At 46.3% G+C, this 24388-nt stretch overlaps 1 protein-coding gene across 1 annotated transcript in view; it reads left to right on the forward strand.

The window, feature by feature from the left end:
- The window catches only part of LOC106581476 (1-phosphatidylinositol 4,5-bisphosphate phosphodiesterase eta-1), a 187303-nt gene that overhangs the window by 99815 nt on the left and 63100 nt on the right, over nt 1-24388 (forward strand). The window contains exons 7-10 of the mRNA XM_045704038.2: nt 13997-14090; nt 16613-16816; nt 17131-17251; nt 20707-20878. Coding sequence (XP_045559994.1) covers nt 13997-14090; nt 16613-16816; nt 17131-17251; nt 20707-20878 — 591 coding nt within the window. The remainder of the gene's footprint in view (nt 1-13996; nt 14091-16612; nt 16817-17130; nt 17252-20706; nt 20879-24388) is intronic.

Genomic DNA, 24388 nt, shown 5'->3' on the forward strand with positions numbered 1-24388 from the left:
GGCCAGACTGCGCTGAACTGCCGGAGTGGCCAGACTGCGCTGAACTGCCGGAGTGGCCAGACTGCCCTGAACTGCCGGAGTGGCCAGACTGCCCTGAACTGCCGGAGTGGCCAGACTGCCCTGAACTGCCGGAGTGGCCAGACTGCCCTGAACTGCCGGAGTGGCCAGACTGCCCTGAACTGCCGGAGTGGCCAGACTGCCCTGAACTGCCGGAGTGGCCAGACTGCCCTGAACTGCCGGAGTGGCCAGACTGCCCTGAACTGCCGGAGTGGCCAGACTGCCCTGAACTGCCGGAGTGGCCAGACTGCCCTGAACTGCCGGAGTGGCCAGACTGCCCTGAACTGCCGGAGTGGCCAGACTGCCCTGAACTGCCGGAGTGGCCAGACTGCCCTGAACTGCCGGAGTGGCCAGACTGCCCTGAACTGCCGGAGTGGCCAGACTGCCCTGAACTGCCGGAGTGGCCAGACTGCCCTGAACTGCCGGAGTGGCCAGACTGCCCTGAACTGCCGGAGTGGCCAGACTGCCCAGACTGTCCCGAATTGCCAGACTGCCCAGACTGTCCCGAATTGCCAGACTGCCCAGACTGTCCCGAATTGCCAGACTGCCCAGACTGTCCGAATTGCCAGACTGCCCAGACTGTCCCGAATTGCCAGACTGCCCAGACTCTCCCGAATTGCCAGACTGCCCCGACTGCCCCCCGGCGAAGCCAGAGTGGCCCGACAGCCTGGAACGGCCGGAGCCAGAGCCACCTCCAGAAATAGGTGGGTTGGGGAGGGGGGGTGTAGCACAGTGCCGTCGTTGACGGCAGCCACCCTCCCTTCCCTCCCTTTAGAAAAGGGGACTTTTTGTTGGTGTTGCTTGGGGTTATTTTTTGTTAAGGTGCTTCTGGGGTAGCACCTTTAAGGGGGGGGTACTGTCACGTCTTGGCCAGTATATAAGGTTAATTGTTTTGTAGTTTGGTCAGGGCGTGGCAGGGGGTATTTGTTTTCTGTGGTTCGGGGTGGTGTGTTTGTGTAAAGGGTGTTTAATTTAGTAATTCCGGGTTTTGGTTTATGTTTAGTAATTCTATGGTTAGTCTAGGTTGTGTGTTTCTATGTTTGGTTGATTGGGGTTGGGACTCTCAGTTGAAGGCAGGTGTTGTCTATCTGCCTTTGATTGAGAGTTCCATATATTAGGGTGTGTTTGTATGTGTGATTTGTGGGTGATTGTTCTGTGTTTCGCCTTGTGCCTTACCAGACTGTTTTTGTTGATCGTTCGTGTTTTTGTTATTTTGTATGTTCGTTTTGAAAGATAATTAAAAAGCAAGATGAGCATTCACGTACCTGCTGCGTTTTGGTCCTCATTCACCGACAACAACTGCGACAACAGGATCAGTTATAGCAGCCCTAATCTCATCTGAGACTACAGCTCTTGATCTTCATCTCAGTCTTCTTCCACCAAGCATGCGTACTCCTCTCCCTCTCCCAGCCACTCTTCTTCCTCTGTCAGCCACTTCTATATCTATGGCTGGGTCCATGTTTAGATTACAGTACAGCCTTATTCCTAAAATGGCCCCTTTTGTATAGATGGTAATGAAATTGAAAGACTAACACCTGGGTAGATGTTCAGCTACAATGGCAATCAGCTGTGGTTGGTCTAATTGTTTTGATAGTATTTCATTTTTTAGATTTGGAATATATTTCAATACGGTATTACTATAGAAATGTAGCAAATTGTTGACTTATTCAATTTTGTGTTATGTTAGGTTTTGAACTTAAGTTTAACAGTTTTGAAAATAGTATATAATCATGTGCAAATTGGCCTGTAGGTACATAGAGTTTTGGTGGTGGTTGTGTCTGAGTGAGAAAATAATTCATGGAATTTGATAGATGTAGTCATTGAATGCATTTTGTGCCAAAGCAATGAAAAATGATCCACAGTTTAGCCCACATAGACTGCTGTTGTGTTCACTGTGTGAAGGGTTTTGAAAAAGTGACCTAAGTATTGAGAAATGGGTCCTAGCGATTGTAAAACACTGTAATAAGGATTATATACTGTATGTAATTCTATGATTACACACAAGCGCATGCACACCCAATCTACTTTCACTCCTAATATGGGTTGTCTCTGGCGCAACATCCTCTCTACAGTGCGCTCGGAAAGTATTCAGACCCCTTACATTTTCCCACAATTTGTTACGTTACAGCCTTCTTCTCAAATGGATTAAATAAAACATTTTCTACGTTCTACACACAATACCCCATTATGACAAAGCGAAAACAGGTTTTAAGACATTTTTGCAAATGTAAAAAATACAATAAAAAAAGACCTTATTTAAATAAGTATTCAGACCCTTTGCTATGAGACTCAAAATTGAGCTCAGGTGCATCCTGTTTCCATTGATCATCCTTGAGATGTTTCTACAACTTGATTGGAGTCCACCTGTGGTAAATCCAATTGATTGGACACCTGTCTACATAAGATCCCACAGTTGACAGTGCATGCCAGAGCCAAAACCAAGCCATGATGTCGAAGGAATTGTCCGTAGAGCTCTGAGACAGGATTGTGTCGAGGCACAGATCTGGGGAAGGGTACCAAAATATTCTGCAGCATTGAAGGTCCCCAAGAACACAGTGGCCACTACCATTCTTAAATGGAAGAAATTTGGAACCACCAAGACTCTTCCTAGAGCTGGCCGCCCGGCCAAAATGACTAATCAGGAGAGAAGGGTCTTGGTCAGGGAGGTGACCAAGAACCCAATAGTCTCTCTGACAGAGCTCCAGAGTTCCTCTGTGGAGATGGGAGTAGGGCTGTGGGGGTCACAAAATGTCATGACTGCTGGGGATTTCATTAGCCTGTGATTGTCAAGCAAATAACTGTCAGTCTCACAGTAATTAACAGTTAATTAACATAAACACATTTTTTCATCTCCTGGCTTCCACACATTATCTACAAGCCACTGATGCAGACCTTTGGAACATCTACATCTACAAGTCCAATAACTCCATGTAATATATCCTAGACCTTCACAATAACTCCATGTAATATAGCCTAGACCTTCACAATAAATCCATGTAATATAGCCTAGACCTTCACAATAACTCCATTATTTATATTTGACAGGTCTAAAGAAGCATGATATGAAGAAAATGTAGTCTATGTCAGAAGCATATTCTGAATTGTCCTTATGTTAGGTCCTGATCTGGCTATGCTAAATGGCTGTGGGTTACACTAGTTCATTTAGAAGACAATATTTGCTTAAAATTCCATGGCTTTATTTTATGGTATGAAGAATACAACTGAACAAAGCTTAATACAATTGAAAGGATATTTTCTCCAAACGATTTGAGGGAGTACACACATACAGCTACTTTGTGTTGAGCTGTTAACAAAGAAATAGGTCCTCCTATATGCTTCATTTAGAGTTATTAATGTAACTTCAGTTGTTCTACAAACGTGGGGCTGTATGTTGTGATGTTTAAAACCTGTTATGGACAGGAGTTCCGCTAGCAGGACCCCTGGCCAACAGCCAGTGAAATAGCAGGGCGGCAAATTCAAAACAACAAAAATCTCATAATTCAAATTTCTCAAACATACAACTATTATACACCATTTTAAAGATAATCTTCTTGTTAATCCAACCACATTGTCCAATTTCAAAAAGGCTGTACTGCGAAAGCATAACATTTGATTCTGTTAGGACAGCGCCTAAACAAGAAAACACACAGCCATTTTCCAAGCAAGGAGGGGCGTCACAAAAACCAGAAATACAGCTAAAATTAATCACTAACCTTTGATGATCTTCATCAGATGACACTCCCAGGACTCAATGTTACACAATACATGTATGTTTTGTTCGATAAAGTTCATATTTATATCCATAAACCCCTTTTTACATTGGCGCGTGATTGCCTCAAACTTCCGGTGAATGAGCACATCAATTAAAAAAAAATACTCATCATAAACGTTGATAAAATTTACAACAGTTATTGAAAGAATTATAGATACACTTCTCCTTAATGAAACCGCTGTGTCAGATTTCAAAATAAGACCCTAAGACCATAAATATTCGATTAATATTCCAACCGGACAATAGCGTATTCATTACAGAGGAAAAAGAAGGAGCGGCGCGCCTGCGTGAGCACGCAGTAAACAACTCACTGGTCCCAGGCTTGAGACAGCTCTTATTCTCTGCCAAGTAACAGTAGAAGCATGAAACAAGGTTCTAAAGACTGTTGACATCTAGTGGAAGCCTTAGGAAGTGCAACATGACCCCACAGACACTGTAGTTTGGATAGGGATTCAATTAACCTCTATGGGCTAGGTGGGACGCTTGCGTCCCACCTACTCAACATCCAGTGTAATCCCGTGGCGCGATATTCAAATACCTAAAAAATGCTAAAACTTCAATTTTTCAAACATATGTCTATTTTACACCATTTTAAAGACAAGACTCTCGTTAATCTAACCACACTGTCCGATTTCAAAAAGGCTTTACAACGAAAGCAAAACATTAGATTATGTCAGCAGAGTACCCAGCCAGAAATAATCAGACACCCATTTTTCATTCTAGCATATAATGTCACATAAACACAAACCACAGCTAAATGCAGCACTAACCTTTGATGATCTTCATCAGATGACAACCCTAGGACATTATGTTATACAATACATGCATGTTTTGTTCAATCAAGTTCATATTTATATCAAAAACCAGCTTTTTACATTAGCATGTGACTAGCATGTGACTAGCATTCCCACCGAACACTGCTGGTGAATTTACTAAATTACTCACGATAAACGTTCACAAAAAACATAACAATTATTTTAAGAATTATAGATACAGAACTCCTCTATGCACTCGATATGTCCGATTTTAAAATAGCTTTTCGGTGAAAGCACATTTTGCAATATTCTCAGTAGATAGCCCGGCATCACAGGGCTAGCTATTTAGACACCCAGCAAGTTTAGCACTCACCAAAGTCAGATTTACTATAAGAAAAATGTTATTACCTTTGCTGTTCTTCGTCAGAATGCACTCCCAGGACTTCTACTTCAATAACAAATGTTGGTTTGGTCCCAAATAATCCATTGTTATATCCAAATAGCGGCGTTTTGTTCGTGCGTTCAAGACACTATCCGAAAGGGTAAATAAGGGTGACGAGCATGGCGCATTTCGTGACAAAAAAAATCTAAATATTCCATTACCGTACTTCGAAGCATGTCAACCGCTGTTTAAAATCAATTTTTATGCCATTAATCTGCGTTTAGGTAAACAGACGAAAGAAAATAAAGCATGGGGTCGACTCGGGCACGCGCTTAAGCCCATAGTACTCTGATCGGCCACTTGCCAAACGCGATAATGTGTTTCAGCCAGAGGCTGCCTCGATATCATTCAGCTTTTTCCCGGGCTCTGAGAGCCTATGGGAGCCGTAGGAAGTGTCTTGTTATAGCAAAGATCCTCAGTCTTCAATAAAAAGAGCCAAGATGAACAACAACTTGTCAGACAGGCCACTTCCTGCATGGAATCTTCTCAGGTTTTGGCCTGCCATATGAGTTCTGCTATACTCACAGACACCATTCAAACAGTTTTAGAAACTTTAGGGTGTTTTCTATCCAAAGCCAATAATTATATGCATATTCTAGTTACTGGGCAGGAGTAGTAACCAGATTAAATCGGGTACGTTTTTTATCCGGCCGTGTCAATACTGCCCCCTAGCCCTAACAGGTTAAAGAACTACAACCCTCAGATTTCCCACTTCCTGGTTGGATTTTTCTCAGGTTTTTGCCTGCCATATGAGTTCTGTTATACTCACAGACATCATTTAAACAGTTTTAGAAACTTCAGAGTGTTTTCTATCTAAATCTACTAATAATATGCAAATATTTGACTCTGGGCCTGAGTAGCAGGCAGTTTACTCTGGGCATGCTTTTCATCCGAACGTGAAAATACTGCCCCCTATCCCTAACAGGTTTTAATACATTGTAAGTCTGCTTGATGAGGCTCTAATGATGATTTGGAAAAAGTTGCTTGAAAGGCATGTGCTCTCCGTTGTTTTTTGCGCAGGCTGAACACACTTCATCAGTCACTCATTCACAATTTGACAAGCACTTGATAATGCACTTGATAATGCCTAGGCATCCCCTTTGTGTGGTCGTAATGCACCCTAAAAAAATGCTGCCTTTTGCGGCCAGTGGCCATTGTGTCCTTTTCCCTGAGTGCTGAGTGCTCCAAATCACCTCTCACACACATGGCTCTCATCACATGATCGGGTCTTTCTCACAGGCTACAAGTGAAGACAGACACATCAGGGACACAACTTTGCACGTCCTTATCCAATTTCGAGATGCATATTGAAGATATCGGAAGAACTGTCCACATTTACTTTTTGTCAGCCAACAAGATGAGTAAGCCTAATGAACAGCAAAAGCACTAGCCTATGTCAATCTACTATCCCCCATAGTACAAAAGTTGACCTATTCTATTCTGTGCTATAAATAAATATTCCAAACATAGTCTGGGACAGTTGTGGGATGCAGTAGATCTCAAATGAATACAACCACTAGCATCAAAAAAACATTTTTAAGCAATGTGTCTGATGCAACAGATCAGAACGTTTAGCTTAAAATGTTGATAAACTATTAGTCTTTTTCATCACATTATAATTTCAGTAATGCACACATGGTAGTAGGTTATAAGCACAAATGTTCCATTAGCTGAAAACAACATTATCAAAAGTGACCACAAATGCAATTATGCATGTAATGATTTTTTATAAAGGTGCATTTTTATGGTGAAAATGATCTTCTCCAAACCTGAAACTGACGCACTGCTTATATATATATACCAGTTAGGCTCTACACCCTGTAAGGGGTGTGTAATCAGTGGCAGGGAAGTCAGACGCAGGAGAGCAGAACTTGGTAATAGCCAGAGCAGTTTAATAGCACAACCCACGGCATCAAAAATAACAACATAATTGCGAAAATCTCGTCTACAAAGGCTTGGAAGACTGATGGAGCATTCATCAACCTGTACGGCATGACGAGGTACTCATAATGCCCTGAGGTCGTACTGAACGCCGTCTTCCACTCGTCTACCTCCCGGATACGCACCAGGTTGTGAGCACTCCTGAGATCAAGTTTGGTGAAGAAGCACGCCCCGTGCATTGACTCAATCGCCGTGGCGATAAGAGGTAGCGGGTAACTGTACCTCACAGTTATCTGATTTAGACCTCGATAGTCAGTACACGGGCGCAGACCTCCCTCTTTCTTCTTCACATAAAAGAAACTCGAGGAGGCGGGGGACGTGGAGGACTGAATGTACCCCTGACGCAGGGATTCGGAGACATATGTTTCATAGCCTCCGTCTCCGCCTGTGACTGAGGATACACGTGAGTCCTGGGAAGTGCGGCGTCTACCAGGAGATATATCGCACAATCCCTCCGTCGATGGGGTGGTAATTGAGTTGCCTTCTTTTTGGAGAAGGCGAGAGCCAAATTGGCATATTCGGGGGAATGCGCACCTACGGAAACCCCTAAACACCTCCCCGAGCACTCTCTCGACCACCCCGTGAGAGCCCTCCATTGCCATTAAACAGTGGGGTCATGACAAGCTAACCAGGGTAGGCCTAGCACCACTGGAAATGAAGGAGAGTCAATGAGAAAGAGACAGATTTTCTCCGTGTGACCCCCCTGCGTCACCATGCCCAGAGGAGCGGTGGCCTCCCTAATTAACCCTGACCCTAATGGTCGACTATCTAAGGCGTGAACTGGGAAGGGCATAGCCACAGGAATGATGGGGATCCCTAAACTGTGGGCAAATGATCTGTCAATAAAATTCCCAGCCGCGCCTGAATCGACGAGCGCCTTATGCTGGGAATGCAAGGAAAACTCAGGAAAAGTAACTAACAAAAACTTCTGTGCAACAGAGGGCTCTGGGTGAGAATGGTGCCTTCTCACCTGGGGTGACGCCAGAGTGCCCTGTCTGCTGCCTCGACCCCCAGAGGAACCAACCCGGCACCCGATCGGCAGTGTGACCTCTGCGGCCACAGATGGTGCAGGAGACGGAACCTCCTTCGGTCTCCCTGAGCGCAGCACCTCCCAGCTCCATGGGCATTTGAGCGATGGTGCTGGGGGATGGAACCAACAGACCCCGATCTGGATGTCCGCGTGTAGCCAGCAGGTTATCCAGCCGAATAGACAGGTCCACCAGCTGGTCGAAGGTGAGGGTGTTATCCCTGCAGGCCAACTCTCAACGGAGGTCCTTGCGCAAACTGCAGCGATAGTGGTCGATCAGGGCCCTGTCGTTCCATCCCGCTCCAGCAGCCAGGGTCTGAAAGTCCAAAGCGAACTCCTGTGCGCTCCTCCTCCCCTGCCGCAGGTGGAAAAGACGTTCACCCGGCGCTCCCCCCTCGGGCAGGTGGTCTAAGACTGCCCGGAAACGACGTGTGAACTCCTCAAAGTGGTCCAGCACTGCATCTCCTTCCACCCACACGGCGTTGGCCCACTCCAGGGCTTTCCCCGAGAGGCATGAGACGAGGGTGGACACCTTTTCACGGTCCAAAGGAGCCAGGTGGACGGTTGTCAGGTATAACTCTAACTGCAGCAGGAAACCCTGGCAGCGGGCAGCCGTCCCATCGTACTCCCCGGGGAGGGTGAGGCAAATCCCCGGGAGCAGGGGGAGTGAGTAGTGGAGACCCCTGTGGTGCTGGTGGAGGTGCTGGAGGAACTCTCCGTCTCTCCCAGTGGTCCATAGCCTGGACGACGCGGTCCATGGCGGCGCCGAGATGGTGGAGCATCGCTGTGTGTTCTTGGATGCGCTCCTCGATCTCCATATCAGGGGCACCTACTCCTGCTGACTCCATATTCAGGTGCGGTATTCTGTAAGGGGTGCGTAATCGGTGGCAGGGAAGTCAGATGCAGGTGAGCAGAACTTGGTAATAGCCGGAGCAGTTTAATAGCCCAACCCACGGCATCAAAAATAACAAGATAATTGGGTACAAAACCTGTGGCGCACCAAACACGTGCACAAGCACTTACAAATAAACAATACCGCACAAAGACATGGGGGGAACAGAGGGTTAAATACACAACACTTAATGAGGGAAATGAGAATCAGGTGTGTAGGAAAACAAGACAAAATAAATGGAAAATGAAAAGTGGATCGATGATGGCTAGAAGACCGGTGACGCCGAGCGCCCGCCCGAACAAGGAGAGGAACAGACTTCGGTGGAAGTCGTGACACACCCCTTGTAAAGCGGATGGGCTAGGCTACATAAGGTGTGCGACAATGATTTGAAAAAGTTTTTTAAAAAAGGGCATTGTTTCTTATGCTGGGCATAATTCACAAGTGATAATACATCATTCACAAGTGATAGGCTAATATTATCACCCATCAGACTATTCTTGATTAAATCTTGTCTTTACATATATGAAATAATATTTACTTTAAATGTGTTTTGATTTAGAATGAACCATTATCATGCACCTGTCACGAAACAGGGGCAGCAGGAAAAAATACATGTCATCTGTCACGATTCTCTAAGACAGAACCCAGAAGCAGACCAGGACAAGGTGAGTAAAATGAAGGTGAGTATTTATTGGTAGTCTTGATGTGTAATTTGAGTGATCCAGGAAACGGAGTGGCAGCGGAGGTGAGTTGATGAGAGTAAATGGGTTGATCCAATGAAGTCACTGCATCCACCGACGGCCAGGCAAGGGAGTTGAATGTTCCGGGAGAATGACTGTAGACAGAGTAAACGGGAGTGAGTAACCAGTAACAAGCACAAAACAACAAAACTAGCTCAGGAAACATGAGGCTGATACGCTGGCACAACATACTGTTCGTTGCTAACGATCCGGCAGGGAATGGATGTCAGCTCAGGGTTTAAGAAGAGGTGAAGATCAGGACCAGGTGTGCAGAAGGTTGATGAGATGCAGGTGTGGGTAATAAATAGATATCCCGCCTAACCTCGTTGCCTGGCAACCAGACAGGTGCGTTCAGGAACCTTAGACCACACTCAAACAAAAACAGTAATCTCAGGCAGAAACAGACTCAGGAAGCGGGATTCCTGACACATCTATGCATTTAACCTCTTACATCTAGACGTTCCGCTAGCGGAACACCTGCTCCAATATCCAATGATAGGCGTGGCGCGAATTACAAATTCCTCAAAAATACAAAAACTTCAATTTTTCAAACATATGACTATTTCACAGCATTTTAAAGATAAGACTCTCCTTTATCTAACCACACTGTCCGATTTCAAAAAGGCAAAACATTAGATTATGTCAGCAGAGTACCAAGCCAGAAATAATCAGACACCCATTTTTCAAGCTAGCATATAATGTCACAAAAACCCAGAAGACAGCTAAATGCAGCACTAACCTTTGATGATCTTCATCAGATGACAACCCTAGGACATTATGTTATACAATACATGCATGTTTTGTTCAATCAAGTTCATATTTATATCAAAAACCAGCTTTTTACATTAGCATGTGACGTTCAGAACTAGCATACCCCCCGCAAACTTCCGGGGAATTCACTAAGAATTTACTAAATTACTCACGATAAACGTTCACAAAAAGCATAACAATTATTTCAAGAATTATAGATACAGAACTCCTCTATACACTCGATATGTCCGATTTTAAAATAGCTTTTTGGTGAAAGCACATTTTGCAATATTCTAAGTACATAGCCCAGGCATCACGGGCTAGCTATTTAGACACCCGGCAAGTTTAGCACTCACCAATATCAGGTTTACTATTATAAAAGTTTGATTACCTTTTGTTGTCTTCGTCAGAATGCACTCCCAGGACTGCTACTTCAATAACAAATGTTGGTTTGGTCCAAAATAAAATGTTGTGCAACATGAGCTCATGGGCTCTAATGAAGTGTTTGATTACATTTTCGATAACATTTGCATTGATGTCAGAGTGATTAGAGGGACAATAGAGTGCTGAGTACCAGGCAGTTAGCAGGTTTGCTAGGCTACTAATGACCATCAGAAGCATCAGAGCTTGGAGAAGCCTGATTACCGTGACTAAACTGTCACGTGGAATTTGACTGCCTTCATGACTCGTGCCCGCCGGTGTTGTGATAATACGGTCACCGCAACAGCCCTAGATGGGAGAACCTTCCAGAAGGACAACCATCTCTACAACACTCAGGACTTTATGGTAGAATGGCTAGATGGAAGCTACTCCTCAGTAAAAGGCACATGACAGCCCGCTTGGAGTTTGCCAAAAAGCACATAAAGGACTATCAGACCATGAGAAACAAGATTCTCTGGTCTGATGAAACCAAGATTTCACTCTTTGGCCTGAATGCCAAGTGTCACTTCTGGAGGAAACCTGTCACCATCCCTACGGTGAAGCATGGTGGTGGCAGCATCATGCTGTGGGGATGTTTTTCAGCGGCAGGGACAGGGAGAGTAGTCCGTGTCGAGGGAAAGATGAATGGTACAGAGAGATCCTTGATGAAAACCTGCTCCAGAGCGCTAAGGACCTCAGACTAGGGCGAAGGTTCACCTTCCAACAGGACAACGACCCTAAGCACACAGCCAAGACAACACAAGAGTGACTTCGGGACAAGTCTCTGATTGTTCTTGAGTGTCCCATCCAGAGCCCAGACTTGAACCCGATCAAACATCTCTGGAGAGAACTGAGAATAGTTGTGCAGTGACGCTCCCCATCTAACTTGATGGAGCTTGAGAGAATCTGCAGAGAAGTAGGTGAGAAACGGATGTGCAAAGCTTGTAGCGTCATACCCAAGAAGACTCGAGGCTATAATTTCCGTCAAAGGCGCTTCAACAAAGTGCTGAGTGAAGGGTCTGAATACTTATATAAATGTGATATTTCAGTTTTTTTGGTTTTAATACATTTGCAAAAATGTCTACTAACCTGTTTTTGCTTTGCCATTATATGGTATTATGATGTCATTATAGGGTATTGTGTGTAGATTAATGAGGGGAAAAAATAAATAAAAAAATCACCTTAATCAATTTTAGGTTAAGGCTGTAACGCAACAAAATGAGGAAAAAGTCAAGGGGTCTGAATACTTTCCAAATCATTGTATATTTCATACCTGTCTGTCTGTCTGTCTGTCTGTCTGTCTGTCTGTCTGTCTGTCTGTCTGTCTGTCTGTCTGTCTGTCTGTCTGTCTGTCTGTCTGTCTGTCTGTCTGTCTGTCTGTCTGTCTGTCTGTCTGTCTGTCTGTCTGTCTGTTTGTTTGTTTGTTTGTCTGTCCTTCTCTCACTCTCTCTCTCTATTCCCCCTCTCTGTCTGTTTGTCTGTCTGTCTGTCTCTCTCTCTACCCCCCCTCTGTCTGTCTGTCTGTCTGTCTGTCTGTCTGTCTGTCTGTCTGTCTGTCTGTCTGTCTGTCTGTCTGTCTGTCTGTCTGTCTGTCTGTCTGTCTGTCTGTCCCTCTCTCTCTCTCTACCCCCCTCTCTTTCTGTCTGTCTGTCTGTCTGTCTGTCTGTCTGTCTGTCTGTCTGTCTGTCTGTCTGTCTGTCTGTCTGTCTGTCTGTCTGTCTGTCTGTCTGTCTGTCTGCCTCTCTCTCTCTCTGACCCCCCTGTCTGTCTGTCTGCCTGTCTGTCTGTCTGTCTGTCTGTCTGTCTGTCTGTCTGTCTGTCTGTCTGTCTGTCTGTCTGTCTGTCTGTCCTTCTCTCACTCTCACTCTCTCTGTCTGTCTGTTTGTCTGTCTGTCCCTCTCTCTCTCTACCCCCCCTCTCTACCCCCCTCTCTGTCTGTCTGTCTGTCTGTCTGTCTGTCTGTCTGTCTGTCTGTCTGTCTGTCTGTCTGTCTGTCTGTCTGTCTGTCTGTCTGTCTGTCTGTCTGTATGTATGTATGTATGTATGTATGTCTGTCCCTCTCTCACTCTATTCCCTCTCTCTGTCTGTCTGTCCCCCTCGCTCTGCCCCCCCTCTCTGTCTGTCTGTCCTTCTCTCGCTCCCACTCTCTCTCTCTATTCCCCCTCTCTGTCTGTCTGTCTGTCTGTCTGTCTGTCTGTCTGTCTGTCTGTCTGTCTGTCTGTCTGTCTGTCTGTCTGTCTGTCTGTCTGTCTGTCTGTCTGTCTGTCTGTCTGTCCTTCTCTCACTCTCACTCTCTCTGTCTGTTTGTCTGTCTGTCCCTCTCTCTCTCTACCCCCCTCTCTACCCCCCTCTCTGTCGTCGTCTGTCTGTCTGTCTGTCTGTCTGTCTGTCTGTCTGTCTGTCTGTCTGTCTGTCTGTCTGTCTGTCTGTCTGTCTGTCTGTCTGTCTGTCTGTCTGTCCCTCTCTCACTCTATTCCCTCTCTCTGTCTGTCTGTCCCCCTCGCTCTGCCCCCCCTCTCTGGCTGTCTGTCCTTCTCTCGCTCCCACTCTCTCTCTCTATTCCCCCTCTCTGTCTGTTTGTCTGTCTGTCCCTGTCTCTCTCTACCCCCCTCTCTACCCCCCCTCTCTGTCTGTCTGTCTGTCTGTCTGTCTGTCTGTCTGTCTGTCTGTCTGTCTGTCTGTCTGTCTGTCTGTCTGTCTGTCTGTCTGTCTGTCTGTCTGTCTGTCTGTCTGTCTGTCTGTCTGTCCCTCTCTCTCTCTCTACCCCCCTCTCTGTCTGTCTGTATGTCCCTCTCTCGCTCTCTTTCTCTCTATCCCCCATCTCTGTCTCTATCCCCCCCCCCTCCCTGAGGCAATTTAGTATTATCAGAGTTATGGTCCTCCAGCTTATGCCCTGAAGTCCACCTTATTGCCTCAGTCTAGACACCAGTACTCAGAGTGAGTCCAGACATCAATACTGTGAGCATTTTGACAGAGGTCTCTCAGGATTCTATATTGATTATCAGATTGTGGCTTGGTTTGTCTGATAGTGTCTGTCTCATGAAAATATGTGTGTGTCTGTGTGTATATGTGTGTATCTGTGTGTATATGTGTGTATCTGAGTGTATATGTGTGTATATGTGTGTATCTGAGTGTGTCTGTGTGTGTCTGTGTGTGTGAGTGTGAGTGTGTTCTGACAGTGTGTGTCTCTCTCTCCTCAGATGATGAATGTGACTACAGAATACTGTCTGGATGTCATCGAAAAGTTTGAGCTGTCTGAAGAGAACAAACAGAAAGGCATTCTGGGAATTGAGGGTAAGCCCCTCTATTACCCTCTCCCTCCACTTTAACCTCTACTCTCTCTCTCTCTCTCTCGCTCTCTCTCTCTCTCTCTCTCTCTCTGCCTGCCTGCGGCTGTTAATTCTATAAAGGGTTGAAGACTTAGAGATCATACATGAATGTGAGATGGTTTAACAGTTTTTGGGGCTTTAGATAAATTACACCACATGTAGAGCTCAAAGGCAAAGACCGTCTCTAAGCTGACGGAGCTGATTGATCTCTTGTCAAATATCAAAAGTCTGAAATCGCTGCGTGTATGAGATCGCTGTGTGTCTGAGATCGCTGTGTGTCTGAGATCGCTGCATGTCTGAGATCGCTGTGTGTCTGAGATTGCTGTGTGTCTGAGATCGCTGCGTGTCCGAGATCGCTGCATGTCTGAGATCGCTGCCTGTCTAGGATGGAGCAGAGAGGAGGAGAGGGAGAAGGTAGGATGTTTTCAGTAAGGAGCAGGGTGATTGGGTAAGGAAACAGGTGAAGGAGGAAGGGGAGAGGTGGAGGAAGGGGAGAGGACGAAGAGGAGAGGTGGAGGAGGAAGGGGAGAGGTAGAGGACGAAGAGGAGAGGAGGAAGGGGAGAGGTGGAAGAGGAGAGGTAGAGGAGGAGGGGAGAGTTGGAGGAAGATGGGAGAGGTGGAGAAGGAAGGGGAGGGGTGGAGGAGGAAGATGGGAGAGGTGGAGAAGGAAGGGGAGGGGTGGAGGAGGAAGGAGAGAGATGGAGGAGGAAGGAGAGAGATGGAGGAGGAAGGGGAGAGGTGGAGGAGGAAGGAGAGAGGTGGAGGAGGAAGGAGAGAGGTGGAGGAGGAAGGGGAGAGGTGGAGGAGGAAGGAGAGATATGTGGAGGAGGAAGGGGAGATGTGGAGGAGGAAGGAAGATGAAGGGGAGAGGTGGAGGAGGAAGGAGAGAGATGGAGGAGGAAGGGGAGAGGTGGAGGAGGAAGGAGAGAGATGGAGGAGGAAGGGGACAGGTGGAGGAGGAAGGAGAGAGATGGAGGAGGAAGGAGAGGTGTGGAGGAGGAAGGAGAGAGATGGATGAGGAAGAGGAGAGGTGTGGAGGAGGAAGGGGAGAGGTGGAGGAGGAAGGAGAGAGGTGGAGGAGAAGGGAGAGAGGTGGAGGAGGAAGGGGAGAGGTGGAGGAGGAAGGAGAGAGGTGGAGGAGAAGGGAGAGAGGTGGAGGAGAAGGGAGAGAGGTGGAGGAGGAAGGAGAGAGATGGAGGAGGAGGAAGGGGAGAGGTGGAGGAGGAAGGGGAGAGGTGGATGAGGAAGGGGAGAGGTGGAGGAGGAAGAGGAGAGGTGGATGAGGAAGAGGAGAGGTGGAGATCACATGAGCATTTTAGAGGAACAAGGTTATTCAATTGCCTTACGGCAGCACTGCAATGGTTAAAGCGATACATAGAATAACTATTATAATATAAAGAGACATAACTTTAATAGGACAAGGAAGAAGAGAGGTGGATGAGGAAGGGGAGAGATGCAGGAGGAAGGAGAGAGATGGAGGAGGAAGGGGAGATGTGGATGAGGAAGAGGAGAGGTGGATGAGGAAGAGGAGAGGTGGATGAGGAAGGGGAGAGATGGAGGAGGAAGGAGAGAGGTGGAGGAGGAAGGGGAGATGTGGAGGAGGAAGGGGAGAGGTGGAGGAAGAAGGAGAGAGATGGAGGAGGAAGGAGATGTGTGGAGGAGGAAGGGGAGAGGTGGAGGAGGAAGGAAGAGGTGGATGAGGAAGGGGAGTGGTGGATGAGGAAGAGGAGAGGTGGATGAGGAAGAGGAGAGGTGGAGGAGGAGAGATGGAGGAGGAAGAGGAGAGTTGGAGGAGGAAGGGGAGAGGTGGAGGAGGAAGAGGAGAGGTGGATGCCTCCCCCAGTTAATACTCTCCTCCTTTCCCTCTTCAGTCAGCAAATTCTGAGAATCAGTGTGCATTAAAGTATTACATCCCATCACTAAAAGTTCAGCTCGTTAAGGCTCATCAAAGCCCTGTGCCTGTCTGGGTTTTCTCCTCTGATGTTTTTGTTATGGGTGGTCTGCTATTAAAGTTATGTCTCTTTATATTATAATAGTTATTCTATGTATCGCTTTAACCATTGCAGTGCTGCCGTAAGTCAATTGAATAACCTTGTTCCTCTAAAATGCTCATGTGTTCTATTCAGCTAAATTGGATTGGATTAATCTAGCGCTCACAGAATGCCAAGGAGGGCCAAGGAGGGCCAAGGGGGGTCAAGGGGGGCCAAGGAGGGCCAAGGAGAGCCAAGGGGGGCCAAGGAGAGCCAAGGAGAGCCAAGGAGGGCCAAGGAGGGCCAAGGAGGGCCAAGGAGAGCCAAGGAGAGCCAAGGAGGACCAAGGAGGGCCAAGGAGGGCCAAGGAGGGCCAACCTCTAAGAGTATTTCCTGAGTGACAGAGAGAAAGAATTGTAATGAGGATGTTAGTAAGATGAATACAGCTTTTCTACCATGTATCTGTTGGTTTTTGTCGGTTTTGTCATTTTATTCTGTCTGTCTGTGTGTGTCCAGGTTTCACCAGTTTCATGCGCAGCCCCACGTGTGATGTGTTTAACCCTGAACACCATGAGGTGAACCAGGACATGGATCAGCCTCTGAGTAGCTACTACGTCTCCTCGTCTCATAACACCTACCTGACGGGAGACCAGCTGCTGTCTCATTCCAAGACAGACATGTACGCCTGGGTACTACAGGCTGGCTGCCGCTGTGTGGAGGGTGAGGCAGTACACACACTCACTCACACACACACACACACACACACACACACACACACACACACACACACACACACACACACACACACACACACACGCTGATATATGCACACACACACACTCCTTCTCACAATGATCTCTCTCTCATATCTATCCCTCCCTCTCACTCTCTCTCATATCCCTCCCACCCTCTCCCTCTCTCTCATATCCCTCCCTCCCTCTCCCTCTCTCATATCCCTCCATCTATCCCTCTCTCTCTCTCTCTTTCTCTATATATATATATCCCCATCTCTCCATGTCTCTGTCTATCTGTAGTGGACTGTTGGGATGGTCCTGATGGAGAGCCCATGGTCCAGCATGGTTACACTCTGACCTCCAAGATCACCTTCAAGTCTGTCATAGAGACCATCGACAAATACGCCTTCATCAACAACCAGTAAATACACCAGTATCCCTCAACTCTCACTGTTTGTGTTTGTGTGTTTAAAGACTGTAGTTTCTGAGATCCCTCATCCTTCCCTCCACACACACACACACACACACACACACACACACACACACACACACACACACACACACACACACACACACACACACATACACACACACACACACATACACACACACACACACATACACACATACACACACACACACACACACACACACACACACACATACACACATACACACATACACACACACACACACACACACACACACACACACACACACACACACACACACACACACACACACACAGACATGATCCTGTGTATTATCCAACACCTGCTGTTTGTTGTTTGTATATTCTAGCCGGGTGGTCTGGGAGGCTCTCCTGAGTGTTTTCAGAACAGGAAGATTCTCCACTGTGAGGAGATGGTGTTCCCCAGAGCACATGTTCATCTGTCCCCTTCTTTCTGATATGCAACCAATTAGAGTTAAAGTAGCTCTTCTCACACAGTTTATTCAGAGAAACTTTCCATTTCACAGAATTATGCAACAGTACTTTCAACAAAGTTAACTTTTTTAAATGAAAAACAGCAGGATTTGTGTTCATTTGAGACACACAGGGATACCTGGTATTATCCCCTATTACTGAAACATCTGCTCTGAGACACAGTGTGTGTCTCTCTCTCTCTCTCTCTCTCTCTCTCTCGGCACTCCGGTACTGCTTGCCATGGGGTAGCAGAGAAAACAGTCTATGACTAGGGTGGATGGAGTATTTGGCAATTTTTAGGGCCTTCCTCTGACACCACCTGGTATAGAGGTCATGGATGGCAGGAAGCTTGGCCCCAGTGATGTACTGGGCCGTACACACTACCCTCTGTAGTGCCTTGCGGTCAGAGGCCGAGCAGATGCCGTACCAGTTTGTGATGTAACCAGTCTGGATGCTCTCGGTGGTGCAGCTGTATAACTGTTTGACGATCTGAGGACCCATGCCAAGTCTTTTCAGTCTCCTGAGGGGGAATAGGCGTTATCATGCCCTATGTCTTGGTGTGTTTGATGTGGACACCAAGGAACTTGAAGCTCTCAACCTGCTCCTCTACAGCCCCGACGATGAGAATGGGGGCGTGCTCGGTCCTCCTTTTCCTGTAGTCCACAATCATCTCCCTTGTCTTGATCATATTGAGGGAGAGGTTGTTGTCCTGGCACCACATGGCCAGGTATCTGGCCTTGCAGTCATGGGTGAACAGAGAGTACAGGAGTGGACTAAGCACGCACCCCTGAGGGGCTCCTGTGTTGAGGATCAGCGTGGCAGATGTGTTGTTACCTATCCTTACCACCTGGGGGCGGCCCATCAGGAAGTCCAAGATCCAGTTGCAGAGGGAGGTGTTTACTCCCAGGGTCCTAAGCTTATTGATGAGCTTTGTGGGCACCATGGTGTTGAACGCTGAGCTGTAGTCAATGAACAGCATTCTCACATAGGTGTTCCTTTTTTCCAGGTGGGAAAGGGTTGTGTGGAGTGAAATAGAGATTGCATCATCTGTGGATCAGTTTGAAAATGTCAGTGAAGACACTTGCCAGTTGGTCAGCGCATGCTTGGAGTAAACATCCTGGAAATCCGTCTGGCCCTGTGGCCTTGTAAATGTTGACCTGTTTAAAGGTCTTACTCACATCGGCTACGGAGAGCATGATCACACAGTCATCTGGAACAGCTGATGCGCTCATGCGTGCTTCAGTGTTGCTTGCCTCGAAGCGAGCATAGAAGTGATTTAGCTCATCTGATAGGCTCGTGTCACTGTGCAGCTTGCGGTTCTGCTTCCCTTTGTAGTCTGTAATAGTTTGCAAGCCCTGCCACATCCGATGAGCGTTGGAGCCGGTGTAGTACGATTCAATCTTATTCCTGTATTGACCCTTTGCCTGTTTGATTGTTCGTCGGAGGGCATAGCGGGATTTCTTATAAGCGTCCGGATTAAAGTCCCCCTCCTTGAAAGCGGCAGCTCTAAATCAAATCAAATCAAATTTTATTAGTCACATGTGCCGAATACAACAGGTGTAGACCTTACAGTGAAATGCTTACTTACGAGCCCCTAACCAACAATGCAGTTTTAAAAAATACAGATAAGAATAAGAGATAAAAGTAACAAGTAATTAAAGAGCAGCAGAAAAAAATAACAATATATACAGGTGGGTGCCGGTACAGAGTCAATGTGCGGGGGCACCGGCCAGTTGAGGTAGTATGTACATGTAGGTAGAGTTATCAAAGTGACCATGCATAGATGTCAACAGACAGTTGCAGTGGTGCGGAGAGGAGGAGGGGACAATGCAAATAATCTGGGTAGCTGTTTGGAAGCCTCTTGGACCTAGAGAGAACAGTCTATGACTAGGGTGGCTGGAGTCTTTGACAGTTTTTAGGGCCTTCCTCTGACACCGCCTGGTATAGTGGTCCTGGATGGCAGGAAGCTTGGCCCTTGTTGTGCTAGTAGCTGTTTAATTAGTATTTTCTCCTAATGGGAGAGAATGGATAGTGGACGGAACAGAGTTATTCTGACACTTTCATGAAATGATACAGTGACAAATTCCTCACTCTTTCTCTCAGTTTTATTTATTTTATTCCCACCATATTTTATCATCAATGCCACCTGTTATGATGAATGAGGCTCTTGGCCTGTGATAGGAGAAATGTTCACGGTTACACATCACACGCAAAGTACACACCTCATTTACCAATACACCTGGGAGAGAGAGGAGATAGTCCTGTGTGTGCGTCCGTCTCTGTGTGTCTGTGTGTATTTGAGCGTGTGTGTCTGTGTGTATTTGAGCGTGTGTGTCTGTCTCTGTGTGTGTGTATTTGAGCGTGTGTGTGTGTGTGTGTGTGTGTGTGTGTGTGTGTGTGTGTGTGTGTGTGTGTGTGTGTGTGTGTGTGTGTGTGTGTGTGTGTGTGTGTGTGTGTGTGTGTGTGCGTGTGCGAGTAAGGAGACAGTGGAGGAGAGGTCAGTGAAGGGCTCAGAGCCCTCAGGGAGAGCTGTCAGTCTGACAGGTTTGACATTTGAGCTGAGCTGCTGTCTGAACACAAGTCATTTCACCTATAAATGAACACACACACACTGAAAATATTTGGTTTAATTTCAGTTGTGTTTCTTGGACTTCTGTCAAAGCTATTCTGTCGGAGATTGGGGGGAGAGTATAGTTTGAAAGAATTTATGTTTAGGGTAGCTAAATATATATATATTTTTTCAACAGATCAGTCTGAGTCAAGTTGTTGTATATAAAACTGTAATACAGGGTTGGTGTAGATGAGGCTGGACTTTTACAGTCCTTGACTTGTATTGTGAAGAGCAATATGCATGGCTGCAAGACCCGCCCACGTCCAGTATCATAGATCTCTGCTACTCATGGAGATATCCATTCTAGTTATAGTAACTCCATGTCTCTCCCTTCCCCCAGGTACCCAGTGATACTGTCCATAGAGAACCATTGTAGCATCCAACAACAGAAGAAGATAGCCCAGCACCTCAGAGAGATCCTGGGAGACAAGCTGGACCTGGGAGAGGCTCTCCGCAGAGACTCTATACAGCTACCCAGCCCCCACTGTCTACAGGGGAAGATACTCATCAAGGTAGAGAGAGAGAGAGAGAGAGAGAGAGAGTTAGAGAGAGAGCGAGAGAGAGCGAGAGAGAGAGAGAGAGAGAGTCCTTCGGCTACAGTTATTGTCCGACAGAGATTTAGCCATATTATTTTTATATGTAGGCCATGTCCGAATAACTGCAACTGCTTTCTAAACCAGAGGAGTGGGAGCGAGGGAGAGGGAGTGGGGAGAGACTGCGTTTGAAGGAGAGTGAATGAAGAAAAAAAAACATATGACATAAACGAGAAGAAGAAGAAAGGGATAGGAGGGAAAGTAGGCCGCCACTGTATTAGTCATGGTGGGAGAAAGACATACATACACACACACACACACACACACACACACACACACACACACACACACACACACACACACACACACACACACACACACTGCCTGGGACAGAGTAACCAATCCAGAGCTTGGAGAGACTCACCATGCCTCTGTTATCCATCTATCCCGGCACAGTGGGAAACATGTTCAGTACCCACACATACACTCACACACTGTGGAAAATCAACTAATGACAGAGAGAGGAGCGAGAGAGAGGCTGAATTGGGAAATATGAGCAAAATACTGTAATATATTGGATTTTTCTGCATGATCCTTTGACCAAAAGTTCACTATATTGGTGTATTGCCCACATGTCTGTGTGTGGTTCCAGAGATGTCTTCTTTAGTAAGGGTATTGGGGTAAAGTAGCTTAAGACTGGTTGGTTCTCAGCAGGACCTCTAAATGAGGACACTGATACTGACATGTACACACTCCCCTCTCGGAAGCACCTGTTACCTTTTCTCTGTTGCGCTTCTGCAAGTGGTTTCTGAATTTGATCCTATAGAACCACACACACACACACACACACACACACACACACACACACACACACACACACACACACACACACACACACACACACACACACACACACACACACACACACACACACACACACACACACACACACACAAAAACAGCACACAGACAGTTATCGGACTCCTCTAGTATTAATCAATCAATCAATCAATCAATCAATCAAATATATTTATAAAGCCCTTTTAACATCAGCTGATGTCAGAAAGTGCTGTACAGAAACCCAGCCTAATACCCCAAACAGCAAGCAATGCAGATGTAGAAGCACGGTGGCTAGGAAAAACTTCCTAGAAAGGCCGGAACCTAGGAAGAAACCTAGAGAGGAACAAGGCTATGAGGGGTGGCCAGTCCTCTTCTGGCTATGCCGGGTGGAGATTATAGCAGAACATGGCCAAGATGTTCAAATGTTCATAGATTACCAGCAGGGTCAAATAATAATAATAATCACAGTGGTTGTCGAGGGTGCAACAGGTCAGCACCTCAGGAGTAAATGTCAGTTGGCTTTTCATAGCCGATCATTCAGAGTATCTCTACCGCTCTTGCTGTCTCTAGAGAGTTGAAAACAGCAGGTCTGGGGCAAGGTAGCACGTCCGGTAAACAGGACAGGGTTCCATAGCCGCAGGCAGAACAGTTGAAACTGGAGCAGCAGCACGGCCAGGTGGACTGGGGACAGCAAGGAGTCATCAGGCCAGGTAGTCCTGAGGCATGGTCCTAGGGCTTAGGTCCTCCGAGAGAGAGAATGAAAGAGAGAAAGAGAGAGAATTAGAGAGAGCATACTTAAATTCACACAGGACACCGGATAAGACAGGAGAAATACTCCAGATATAACAGACTGATCCTAGCTCCCTGACAACTGGCTGGGTCTAGTCAGGTTATGAATGGTGGTGTAAATGAGGCTGGATCTAGTCAGGTTATGGAGGGTGGTATAGATAAGGCTGGGTCTAGTCAGGTTATGGCTAGTGGATGAGGAGAGTGTAGTGGGGAAGTGTAAGAGACTAGGGGGGAGGAGGGTGTCAAGCGGAAAAGGAAAAAGGGGGAGAAGAAAGAAGTTGGGAGGGGAGAGACTGGTGTGGTCAACGGCACCAAGGAACCTTTGCCTGGTGCTGGGGGGAGGCCCTGACCAGAGAGGAAGGGCAGGGGGTTTGATGGGAGATGGAGATAAGGAGAAGGAAAGTGAGTCTGAGGAAGAGGATGATGAGGAGGCCTTTTTTTTATAGACTTTTCCTCAATGGGTCTGGAGCTGACAGCCAGTCAAGCAGAAGGGTCAAAGTACACGGTGAGGGAACTGACAAGGTTCCTGAATGAGACCAAGGGGGGAAAAGTAAATCTTGAGGCTTTCTTTTCTGATCTGACAAAGTTTGTAAGATCAGTACAACATGCTATGAAAAATGAGGGGCATGGTGTCCTCTCACCCAGGAAACGGTTTAGGTTGAGGTAGTGGGTTACAACAGTGCGTAAAGGTCGACCTTCAGACACTGTTTAGATGATTTGTTTTTTTCTGGCACTGGGGTTTTTGAGCTTTGCTATTGGTCTCTTTCTTTGCTGGCTTTTCTCCCACTTCTTATTGAGACTCTTCGGGGTAGGCTCGCTTAATATAAATGGCGCCAGAGATGCAGGAAAGAGGAGTGTGTTGGGTGAATATGTAAAACAAAAAAAAGTACAGGTGTTGTTGGGGACGCATAGTGAGGTAGTGAATGAATACGATTGAGGGGCTCTGGTGGAAAGGGGCAAGTGTGTTGAGCCATGGGACACATTTTTGTGCAGGGGTGGCAGTCCTTTTTGTACCGGTTCTGTCTGTAAAAATGTACTCATCAAAGGAGGTGTGTAGGGGTAGGCTGCTTGTTGTAAAAGTATAAATTAACCTCTCTAGGATAGGTGGCACCAAATCCTCCCACCTACGTAACAGCCAGTGTAATCCCGTGGCGCGTTATTCAAAAACCTCAAAAATGCAAAAACTTCAATTTTTCAAACATATGACTATTTTACACAATTTTAAAGACAAGCCTAACCACACTGTCCGATTTCAAAAAGGCTTTACAACGAAAGCAAAACATTAGATTATGTCAGCAGAGTACCCAGCCAGAAATAATCAGACACCCATTTTTCAAGCTAGCATATAATGTCACATAAACCCAAACCACAGCTAAATGCAGCACTAACCTTTGATGATCTTCATCAGATGACAACCCTAGGACATTATGTTATACAATACATGCATGTTTTGTTCAATCAAGTTCATATTTATATCAAAAACCAGCTTTTTACATTAGCATGTGACTAGCATGTGACTAGCATTCCCACCGAACACTGCCGGTGAATTTACTAAATTACTCACGATAAACGTTCACAAAAAGCATAACAATTATTTTAAGAATTATAGATACAGAACTCCTCTATGCACTCGATATGTCCGATTTTAAAATAGCTTTTCGGTGAAAGCACATTTTGCAATATTCTCAGTAGATAGCCCGGCATCACAGGGCTAGCTATTTAGACACCCAGCAAGTTTAGCACTCAGAAAAGTCACATTTACTATAAGAACATTTTTATTACCTTTGCTGTCTTCGTCAGAATGCACTCCCAGGACTTCTACTTCAATAACAAATGTTGGTTTGGTTCAAAATAATCCAT

This window comes from Salmo salar, chromosome 20 (genome assembly GCF_965601325.2).
Source record: "Salmo salar chromosome 20, fSalSal1, whole genome shotgun sequence".
Taxonomy (NCBI): Eukaryota; Metazoa; Chordata; class Actinopteri; order Salmoniformes; family Salmonidae; genus Salmo; species Salmo salar.